Here is a 12,101-nt window from a genome sequence, read left to right as displayed (position 1 = left end):
AGTCCTCAACAAAATATCAGCAAACTGAACCTAACAATACATTAAAAAATCATTCACCACAATCAAGTGAGATTTATTCCCAGGATGCAAGGGTGGTTTAATAGTCACAAAACAATCAACATGATACATTACATCAACAAGAAAAAGGGCAAAAACCATATGAACATTTCAGTAGATGCAGAAAAAGCATTTGACAGAGTACTGTGGGGATTCACAGTGCCTGGATAGATAAAATCTGACTTGTATATATCTCCCTGGATGAGACTAATTGAAAAGCAAAGAAGGAGTGCCCGGAATGCTGGGCGTCCTTTGGAGTTTTCTTGGCTGAAAGCGGCCAGATTCTTAATGTGGCTCAAGGTTCTCATCTAGGGAAAAAATGTTTAAAGTTTGAAGAAGTACAGGTACCTGTAGTGGTCACAAACTTCATGAACTCCTTGCCTTGCACGTATGTCACAAGCACTGCTCCTATCACGTGCTGCCCCATATATTATTGTCCTGATCATTAAGGCTACACATTCCTTCTGTTTTTCTCTTGCGTGTGGTGTATTGATAAAATTCACAATAAAAGTGGAGACAGAGCTTGGCTCGAGACCTTTTGCCATTAGAGCATCTGGTCCCCTCACCCTCTCCTTTCTCCTACTTTGGTGTCTGGAGTAATCTTTTCATTTGCCATCTCAGGGTTTGCTGGCCAAACCCGACAAACATCCATTCATGATAAATCCCTCAACAAAGTAGGTTTGGAGGGAACATACCTCAACATAATAAAACCTATATATGAAGACCCATAGCTGACATCATACTCAATGAGGAAAAACTGAGAGCTTTTTCCCCAGGGTTAGGAACAGGGCAAGGATGTCCACTCTCACCACATTTATTCAACATAGTAGTGGAAGTCCTAGCCTCAGCAATCAGACAACAAAAAGGAGTAAAAGGCATCTAAATTGTGAGGAAGAAGTAAAACTTTATTTTCAGATGGCATGATACTATATTTAGAAAATCCTAAAGACTTAACCCAAAAACTACTAGAACTGATAAATAAATTCAGCAAGGTGGTAGGATACAATATCAACATACAGAAATCTGTTGCATTCCATACACTAATAATGAAGCAGCAGAAAGAGAAATTTAAAAAAAAAATCCCATTTACAACTGTACCCAAAACAATAAAATACCTAGGAATAAGCCTAACCATGGAGGTGAAAGACTTATACTCTAAAAACTATAAAACAATGATAAATTGAAGACAAACAAATGGAAAGATAATCAACACTGATGGATAAGAAGAGCAAATATTGTTAAAATGTCCCTACTACCCAAAAGCACCTACATATTTAATGCAATCCCTATCAAAATACTGACATTTTCCACAGAACTAGAAAAAAACAATCCTAAAATTTGTATGGAACCACAGAAGATCCCAAATAGCCAGAAGCAATCTTGAAAAAGAAAAACAAAGCTGGAAGTATCACAATCCCAGATCTCAAGTTACACTATAAATCTGTCATAATCAGAACAGTATGGTACTGGCACAAGAACAGAAACATAGATCAATGGAACAGAACAGAGAGCCCAGAAATAAATCCTCGTTTATATGGTCAGTTAATCTTTGACAAAGAAGGCAAGAATATGGAAGGGAAAAAGTCATTTCAACAAATGGTGTTGGGAAACTGAACAGCTACCTGCAAAAGAATGAAACTGGACCACTTTCTTAAACCACACACGAAAATAAACTGAAAATTCAGAACGTAAATGTGATGGCTGAGTGATATTCCATTGTATATTTGCAATGATGTGGTTGGAACCAGAGGTTATTATGCTAAGTGAAATAAGTCAATAAGAGAAAGACAGTTACCATATGATTTCACTCATATGTGGAATTTAAGAAACAAAACAGAGGACCATAGAGGAAAGGAGGGAAAAATAAGATGAAACCAGAGAGGGAGACAAACCATAGGAGACTGTTAATCATAGGAAACAAACTGAAGGTTGCTGGAGGGGAGGTGGGTGGGGGAAAGGGGTAACTGGGTGATGGGCATTAAGGAGGGCACATGATGTAATGAGCACTGGGTGTTATATGGAACTGATGAATCACTCAACTCTACCTCTGAGACTAATAATACCCTATATGTTAACTGATTTTAAATTAAAAAAGTGTTTTTTTATGAGCTATTCAAATAAAAGGACAATGAAACTCCACTTGTAAAAAAAAAAAATAAAGTCTGTTTTGTCCAGTGTATTGTTACCCTGGACTTCTGTTCACATCCATTTGTGTGATAAATGCTTCTCCATCCCTTCATTTTCAATCTGCATTTGTCTTTAGGTCTGAAACAAGTCTCTTATAGGCAGCATATAGATGGGTCTAGTTTTTGTTCTTTTTATCCATTCTGACACCCTCTGTTTTTTGATAAATGTATTAGTCCATTTACATTCAAAGTAATTATTAATAGATATGTATTTCCATTTTGTTGTTTTTGTAGTTCTTTGTTCCCTCTTTTGCTCTCTTTCACAATTGATTGGCTTTCTTTAGTGATATACTTGGATTCCTTTGTCTTTTTTTTTATATATCTATTACTGGTTTCTGATTTGTGGTTACCATTATGTTTGTATATAATATCTTCTTTATATAGCAGTCTGTATTAAGTTGATGGTTACTTAAATTTGAACCCATTCTTTATTCCTCAACCCCTGTGTTTTAGGTATATGGGGTCATACTTCACATCTTTTTATTTTGTGAGACCCTTGACTGATTTTTACAGATATACTTATTTTTACTGTGTTTGTGATTCCTACTTTTCTTACTCCTCCTTATGGTCTCTTGTTTCCACTCAGAGTTCCCTTTAACATTTCTTGTAGGACTGGTTTAGTGGTGATAAATTCCTTTAACTTTTGTTTGTCTGGGAAACTCTTTCTTCTTTTCTGAATGATAGTCTTGCTGGATAGAGTATTCTTGGCTGCAGGGTTTTTCCTTTCCACACTTTGAATACATCATGAAACAGAGTTTCTGCTGAAAAATCAGTTGATAGTCGTAAGGGGTTTTCCTTGTATGTAACTGTTTCCTTGTATGTAACTGTTTTCTTTTCTCTTGCTATATTTAAAACTCTCTGTCACTACTTTTGCCATTTTAATTACTTTATGTCTTGGTGTGTACCTCCTTGGCTTGATTTTGTTGGCAGATCTCTATGCCTCCTGGATCTGGATTTCTGTTTCCTTTCCTAGATTCAGGAAGCTTTCAGCTATTATTTGTTCAAGTAAATTTTCTGCTTCCATATCTCTCTCTTCTCCTTCTGGGATTCCTATAATATGAATGTTATTATGCTTGAGAGTGTTGCCGAGTTCCCTGAATCTATTTTCATGTTGTATTTTTTTTCTCTCACCTGTGTGGCTTGATTCTTTCCATTACTCTGTCCTCCAGGTCACAAATCCATTCTTCTGCTTCTTGTAGTCTACTACTTATTCCATCAAGTGTATTTTTAATTTCAGTGAAATTCTTAATCTCTGATTCTTCTTTATGTTTTCTGTCTCTTTGTTAAGGGTCTTACTGAGGTCCTCCACTCGTTTCTCTGGTCCAGCAAGTATCTTTATGACCATTATTTAAATTCTCTCTCAGGTACATTACTTACCTCTGTTTCATTTGGCTCTCTTTCTGTGATTTTGTTTTGTTCTTTCATTTGGGACATATTCTTCTGTCTCCTCATTTTGTCCGAACTCTGCATCTGTTTCTATGTGTTAGGAAAGTCAGCTACATCTCCTGCTCTTGAAAGCAGTGGCTTTATGAAGAAGAGTTCCTGTAGTGTCCTGCAGTGCAGCATTCTCCAGAACCTGACACGTCAGGGGCATCTTCTGTGTGTGTTGTTTTCACCTTGCTATTGTGGCAGAGCCACCTTTTCCTTCAGTCCAGTTGTCTGCAGTGGCTCTCTTTATCTGTTGTGGGTAGTATTTGGTCCCTGTGTTGTGGGCCAGTTTGGAGCCATCTTGGAGTTGAGCTGAGTCAGACCAGGCATTTGCCAGAGAGGCAGAATCACCAAACTGCAGGGCACTTTCCCTTTGTTGTCCCCTTAGAAGCTTTTGTTGATGGGCAGTGCCTGCACTTAGACCAGCAGTCTGCCCCTAGCCCACTGCTGGGGCTGCATTTGGACTGGTATATGTGGTTTGTCTTTCCTTCTCCCTGAGGCAAGAGTCACTTTGGAGTGGTGTTGGCCCCTGTTGGAGCTGCTGGCACACTGGGAGTCTTATTGTACCTTTTTGGTTGGGCTCTGGCAGAGAGCTTATTGGAGGGGGTGGACCCACAAAATCTGCGGGAGCAGGAGGTGTGTTGTTAGCAAGTTAGGTAGCAAGTGTCTGCATCCCACTGGTTCCTCCACGTGGCCATGTGTTTAGACTGGGGCGTGGATGGGGTGTGAAATGGCACCTGCCAGCCAGCTCCTTTGTTTCTAGAGAAGTCTCCCAAGGATCCCTGTACCTCTAGCACATGCTCTGAGATGAATAAACAAATCTTCCTCCCCTATTCTCCAGGTGTTCTTCCAACTGCTGCTTCTATGGTGTATCTCTGCAGGCTGTTTTTTTGTGCCATCTCTTTAAGTGAGGACTGTTTCCTCTCCTCCTGGCCAAGCCCACTAATTTTTAAAGTTCTAGGTTTTAAGTTCCACTGGTTGTAACAACTTATGAAATTTAACCCCTTTGGTTTTCAAAGCCAAATGTTATGGGGATTTGTCTTCCCCAGCAGGCTTCCCCTCAGGGTGATAGTATGTTTCTCTCCTCTCTCTATCCACATGGAGTTCCTCCCTCCCAGGGAGGGTCCTGCAGGTCTGTTTAGCTCCCCACTGCATCTCTGCCCTTCCTACCCTCTTCGTTGTGGCCTTTTCTCTGTATTTAGCTATGAGTTTGTTCTGCCAGTCTTTGGGTCATTTTCTGAATTATTTACACCAATGTGAGTGTTATCTAGTTGTATCTGTGGGATGAGGTGAGTTTAGGGTCTTTCTGCTCCACCATCTTCCTTAGAATGTACCTTGATCTGTGTTTCATATCCAGTATCATTAGTCTTTTATTGTATATCTAGAAGAGAAGTATGTAACCTATTATCAAACTGTTGAGATGATGTAGCAAAAATGCTTTCTGTTGGTTTGTCTGTTACCAGAGTTCTTTTAATATTTCCTGCTAGATACTGCTTTCCCATCTTCCAGATGTTATTCAGTAACCTCGTGTTGACTGCTTCTTTTGGCTTTGCTTTCTGCTTGGTGCTATGGGAAATCAGAAGACTGTGAGGCTGACGCTGCCCACAGCAGACTCAAGCAGTCCAGGATCTCCACAGGCCAACCCTACCATACCTGTACCTGCACCTTATTTTATCTCAAATGTAGCTTGTACATTACCACCTCCATGTCTTTGTTCAAGTCAGGAACCAACAAGCAAGGGAAAGAACATAAAATATGGAACCAGAAAGTGTGTGTTTCAAGGGCAAATATGTCCATTTTCATGTGTAAAATACCAATTACAATACCCATTTCACACTATTATTGTGAGAACTGAGAGCAATGATAGTTCATGGTGTCTGGCACCTCCTTGGTGCTTAATAAGTATTTTTCCCTCCTTCAACTCCTTCACAAATCTTTAATTTCTGGTTCAAGTCCTTCCTCCTGTGCGGATCTATCTCAGATGACTGGTGATCTTGACCAAAGTAATTGTTCCCTCTTGAACGATCATTATTCACTGACTATATCAGTATTTCTCAATCACTTGCATCCTATGACATTAATAGATCGTCTGAGAAAAAGGATCTTTGTGAACAAAGAAGTTTGGAGATTACTATATTTTAAAGTCTTCTCAGAGATTTTAATGTACATGTTCTGAGAAGTCTTGTGGTAAAGAAACCTGGTTAACTTTGTTTAACCAAGCATTTTTTTTTTAGCAATCATGAAAACCCTCCCCTGCCTCCTGTTCCCCCCTCCCCAGAAAACTTCTTGTAACACACTGGGCTCTTTTGTTTATGCCATTCATTTCAGTTCATACAGTGTTTTTGACATTATTTATATTTATTTAATGTCTTATGTATTTATACCTTCAGTCTTCATTTAGAAATTAAGTTCCTTTAGGGCAGAGTCCAGTGTATATACCTTATTACATCTATGGCCTTGAATTTAGTAGATATAAGTTCTTCAAATAGGAGGACTGTGACTTAAAGAATGGATAGATTCTGGTTCTTGAATTTTTTTCTAAATTCCTTTTATCCTTCTGAGCAAATTATATTTTACATTACTAATAAATATATCTTTTTAAGCTTTGTATGTTATATATAGAGAAGATAAATGGTGGCAGGCGGAAAGGAAGGGGAGAATAAAATGGTTTTCACTTCTCTTATTCAAATCAAATCAGAATACCAGAGAGCTTACAGATTACAGTGCATTGTGTCAGAATGGTGTGTCAATGGAAGATGGATTTGATTTTTAGAAATAGCCAAAAGTCATTGAAATCCATTCTATTACTTAAGGTCAAGCAAATTAACAGGGTTTTTTTTTTAAGATTTTATTTATTTATTTGAGAGCGAGAGAGAGCGCACGCACCCATGTGCACAAGTAGGGGAAAGGGCAGAGGAAGAGAATATCCAAGCAGACTCCACTGAGCACAGAGCCCAATGCAGCGCTTGATCTCATGACCCATGAGATCAGAACCTGAGCTGAAACCACGAATTGGACACAGAACCACCTGAGCCACCCAGGTGCCTGGCACATTAACAGTTTTTAATGGTAAAAAAAAAAAAAAAAAAGTTCAGTGTCTTCAAAGTATTGAGACTTTTTTGAAGGGCTTATAAATGGTTTTTGAAAGCAATTTCAAAAGAGGAAGTCTAATAGTATCTTGAGCATTGGAAAAATTATAAGAACAGGTATATATAACCTGTTAAGACAGTATCTTTGAAAAGTAATAGTCATTTAGAAATACAAGTTTTGTGTTATGTGTTTAACCATAATGCAGAACCATTGATTGATAGCTAAGGCTCGTAATATTTGCATAGAGCTGTGTCTTTATTTTTCTTCTTTTTCCCCTCTGATCTTCTTTCCTTTGGCCTTTTCACTTCATAGTTACATAGTGATACAGAGGTGGGGAATAAAAAGAAGGTGAAACTACACCAATTTTATTCTTGATTAATGATTTTTATAAAGTTCAATAGTGATTTTTAAATTTAATTAATTAATTAATTTAGTTTTAAGTAGGCTGTGCACCCAGCACAATGCAGGGCTTGAACTCATGACCCTGAGATGAAGACATGAACTGAGATCAAGAGTCAGATGCTTAACTGACTGAGCCACCCAGGTACCCCAATAGTGATTTTAGGCAAGGGATAATATTACAGTCATTAACTGCAATGAAATTTTGAGATAAGCTACTAATTTAACTGTTCATGCCATCTCTATCTCTTCTCTTTTCACAAATAATTTAAACTTAGCTGAATAGATAATTGGCATCTATAATTATGACCCAGCCAATTTTACTCTTGGTCCTCTGTGAATGTTTAGCCGTGTATTCAGAGTCATTAGTAATTTGGTATAGGAGTAGTAAAGAGTATTTTTATTTATGGGAGGGGAAGAAAATTGATAAAACTTGTTAGTGGTAATTTACCTAGATGATAAACTAGAAAACTATGAAGTTTTAATTTTAATTTTGGCATATGGTGTAATGACAGAATTTCTGTTTCTACACAGGAACTAAGCACAGACAGAGACTCTCCTGAAATTAGCTTTCTCTCAGGTACTACTACTAAAGTATCTGATGTGGTGGTTGTAAAGGAGAAACCATTACTAGAGCCAGAGAAGATCTTAGCAGTACCAAACAACTTTTCTGAGTCTGGAAAGGAAGCCACATTGGCCATGAATTCTGAAGAAACCAAGGATGAAGAAAGTTCTCTTAAAACTTTTGTGTCTGCCTTAGAAAGGTTTCTCACATCACCAGAAATCACTCAGGAGGAAAGGCTGTTGGAAATAATGAGTGATTTTGAACCTAAAGAGTTGGCCAACCCATTGAGCAACTCTCCAAGTTCCATATCAGTATCTTTGACACGTCACAAAGATTTACTAGAAAACACAAAGGATGATGCATTGCCAACTGAATTGTTAGCAGTCCTAAACACATTATCAGAGGGCAACGTGGGACCCATCTGTCATGGAGAAGAGGGAGGCAGAAGTCTCAGGGCTGGAAATGAATATTCTGGAGTGGAGCCCAAGAAGTCTCAGACCACTGAAGATTGTTCACAAATAGCAGAGGTGAATTTTGAGTCTCTTTGTTCTGCTCCACTCTTTGAACAAGATTCCAAGTTAGGGGAGCTGCAGGACAAGCATCTTTCACTGCAGCATGTAAGTGCAAGTGTGAGCCTGTGATTTTGCCTTTATAGTGACCTTTACCAAGTCTTCATTGCCTTTTATAGTGACCTTTACCAAGTCTTCATTGCCTTTTATAGTGACCTTTACCAAGTCTTCATATACTTTATTTTAAATTCAAATCCTCTTGGGGCGGCTGGGTGGCTCAGTCGTTAAGCGTCTGCCTTCGGCTCAGGTCATGATCCCAGGGTCCTGGGATCGAGCCCCACATCAGGCTCCCTGCTCGGCGGGAAGCCTGCTTCTCCCTCTCCCACTCCCCCTGCTTGTGTTCCCTCTCCCACTATCTCTCTCTCTCTGTCAAATAAATAAATAAAATCTTTAAATTAAAAAAAAACATTGAAACCCTCTTCCCAAATATCGACACTCAGAAGATGCTTTTTGAATTTGAAACATAAACTGATCTTTCTAGAGATTCTAGGGGTAGAGTTTTCAAGGGATTTAAATGTTGAAATAGGTAAGTTTCTCATTCAAAGACCTGACACTTATCATTAGATTGCTTGTATATAAGAAGGAAATAATTATCTACCAGATTTTTTCCTGTTAGCTCAGAAAATCACTATGCCTACCCGGGTGCAGAGTAGAGAGGAGATATCCCACATTAATTTCTAGTTGAGGATAGAATATATGCGATTGGGCTGCCAGGAGAGGGAAAAAGTTATGCCTGGTTTCAGCAGAACTTTGCAATCTATGTCTGAGGCTACTGTCAGGTAGCACAGTTCCTGGGGTTTAGAATTCCTGCAGTATTATGCCTGGAGACTCTGCAGTGGGCTACCACTAGCCAAGTCTCTTTTTTACGTTAACAGGTTTTTTTTCCTTTTTAAAGCAATCTTATTTTTTTTCCTGACTACAATGGTAATACACCCTCATTATAAAAAAAAAATCAAATATTACAGCAATATATATATTATATAATATAATAAAAAGTCCCTCACAATTCCACATTTCAGAGATAATCACTATTAACAATTTGGTGTATCTGTCTCCAATTTTTTCTGTGCATATTCTATGTAAGTTTATATAAATGAGACTATTATACATAATGCTTTGCAACTTTTTAAAATATTTTTTATGAAAGTGTAGTTGACATTTTGCAACTTGTTTTTTAAATTTAATTATACATCTTGGTTATCTTTGTCAGTGAACGTAGTGTACTAAAATCTTTTTACTTGCTAAATACTATTCAACTATATGGATATTTTGTGTGTGTGTGTGTGCGCGCGCACACGCGTGTGTGTACATATATAAATATAATTTACTTAACTAATTCACTAATGATGGTCATTTGAATTATTTTCTTTCTTTTGGCTATTACCAGGCAACTTTTATGAACATCCCTGGGACAATTTGAAACAGTTACTTAGTAACTGTTTGAAACAATTACTTAGTAACATGTTACTAAGCTCATGTTGCAAAATACATACCTGGCATAATACTGCATGCAATTCTCATAGAAAACATCTCAAAACAGACATAATAAAACTAAAAAAATCCAGAAAAAGAAAAACTAATCGTGGGGATAGGGTATGAAGATTAAATTAAACATTCCAGTATTCTAATCTGAAAAGAGGTAATATAAGTAAAACGTAGGAGATTATAATTGATTGGTATTAATAGAGTGAGCATGAATTTAGCAGGTGTTCAAAAAAAAGAGAGGTAAAGTAAAATGTGAAAAGGAGATTGATTTAGAACAAATTAAATACCCTTTTACTCAGCCATAATAGAAATACGGAACTTGTTATGCTAAAAAATTTTGCAAGCTGGATATATAAATAAGCTCAAGAAAGGTTTACATGATATATGTAAAAATATATCTTCATGAAAGTTAAATCTATAATGGATTATTAAGGGGGAGTAAGAGCCATTCATGATATACTGGTAACCTTTTAAAATCAATGTAATAGAAGTTATGTACAATTTTGTCTCACAAAATACTACTTCCTGCTGTCAAACAACAAACACTGGGCTGAACAGAGCATTGATCTGGTCTAGTATGATGTTTCTACTGTTTTTATATGTCATTTTTTGCTGCCTATTTCCTGTGAAGTTAAAGCATCCAGAGTAACCTTAGTTTTGCCCTTGAATTTTAAGGATGAATATTGATAAGAATAATTTTTACTTATGCTCTTCTTGTCTGAGGCTTTTAAAATCTGCATTGGCTTTTATTATATTTTTAAATTTTTATTATGTGGCCTGTGGATTTTTGTACTTTCATCTTATACATTTTTGTATAATCAAAGGATGAGATAAAACTTAATTTCTTCTCATTTTAAATCTTTTGCATTGTTATAATTATTTGTGTATTTACATCTTATTACAGACTCTAGAAGATCCAAGTCCATCTGGGCTGCAAACTTTGGTTCATCAAAATGTCACCTCTTGTGATCCACTAAATAATAAGGGAAATTCAAATTCAGTAGAAAATAAGTCTGACCAGGAACCTCCATGTGTGTTAAGGAGATCGTCCAGACTGAAAGCAGGCAGAGATGAAAAGCACACAGATGACAAGTATAAGATGCCAAAAAAGATTTTATCAAAGATACTTGTCAGTGAGAATCAAACAAATAATAACTCTTCAACTAAGAATTTCAGGTATACTCCCAAGTTATATCTCTCTCTCTGGATATGCTACAGACTTTATAGATAATTCTATGCTTGGGACACTAGAGTCAATATACAGTTACCCCTAAGTGAAGAACTTTATTTTTTAGTGTTGTTGCCTTATTTACTGTGCAGTTATTTTTTTTTAACCCAGAAAACTCTTCTTTTTTTTTTAAAAAGAGTAAAGGGAGATTTGTTGGATTTCAGCCTAATGCTAATTTCCATTCTTTCTTTTTTAAATTAAGTTTAGTTAGCATCCATCATCACACAGTTACAAAATTTTCTTTTCTTGTCATGAGGATTTCTAAGATTTACTCTCTCAACAATTTTCAACTGTGCAATATGGTATTGTTAACTACAGTTACCATGCTGTACATTCCACCCCCAGGACTTATTTATCTTATAAATGGAAGTCTGTACTTTTTGATCACCTTCACCCATTTCACCCACTCCCCACCCCCCTGCTTCTGGGAACTACCAGTCTGTTCTCTGTATCCATGAGTTTGGGTTTTTTGTTTTTGTTTTTGTTTTTTGATTCCACATATAAGTGAGATCATACAGTATTTGTCTTTCTCTGTCTGACTTATTTCACTTAGCATAATGCCCTTTAGGTCCTTTCACATTGTCACAAAGAGCAGGATTTCCTTTTCTATGCTATTCTGAATAATACTCCATTGTGTGTGTATGTACATATATGTGTGTGTGTGTGTATGTGTGTGTATATATATATATATACACCAATTTTCCTTACCCATTTATCCATCAATGGATACTTAAGTTGTTTCCATGTCTTGGCTATTGTAAATAAAGCTGCAGCGGACACGGGTGCAGATATTTTTCAAGATAGTAATTTTATTTCCTTTGGATAAATATCCAGAAGTGGAAATGCTGTATCATATGGTAGTTCTATTTTTGATTTTGTGAGGACCCTTTATACTGTTTTCCATAGTGCCCTCACCAGTTTACATTCTCACCAGCAATGCACAGGGGTTCCTTTTTCTTCAAATCCTCAGCAACACTTGTTCTTTCTTGTCTTTTTAATGATAGCCATTATAACATGTATGAGGTGATATTTTACTGTGGTTTTTATTTGCATTTTCCTGCTGGTTAGTGATGTTCAGCACCTTTTCCTGTACC

General features: G+C 36.9%; 1 protein-coding gene across 7 annotated transcripts in view; it reads left to right on the top strand.

The window, feature by feature from the left end:
- Positions 1-12,101, top strand: part of ANKRD31 (ankyrin repeat domain 31) — a 146,596-nt gene that overhangs the window by 27,236 nt on the left and 107,259 nt on the right. For 5 of the 7 annotated variants that reach the window (XM_027606869.2, XM_027606871.2, XM_027606868.2 and 2 more), the window contains exons 7-8: positions 7,695-8,342; positions 10,684-10,955. In XM_027606869.2, coding sequence (XP_027462670.2) covers positions 7,695-8,342; positions 10,684-10,955 — 920 coding nt within the window. The remainder of the gene's footprint in view (positions 1-7,694; positions 8,343-10,683; positions 10,956-12,101) is intronic. The other 2 variants (XM_035727796.1, XM_027606870.2) reach the window with 1 other exon arrangement.

Source organism: Zalophus californianus, chromosome 5 (assembly GCF_009762305.2).
Source record: "Zalophus californianus isolate mZalCal1 chromosome 5, mZalCal1.pri.v2, whole genome shotgun sequence".
Classification (NCBI taxonomy): domain Eukaryota; kingdom Metazoa; phylum Chordata; class Mammalia; order Carnivora; family Otariidae; genus Zalophus; species Zalophus californianus.
This window is presented reverse-complemented; position numbering and strand designations above follow the sequence as displayed.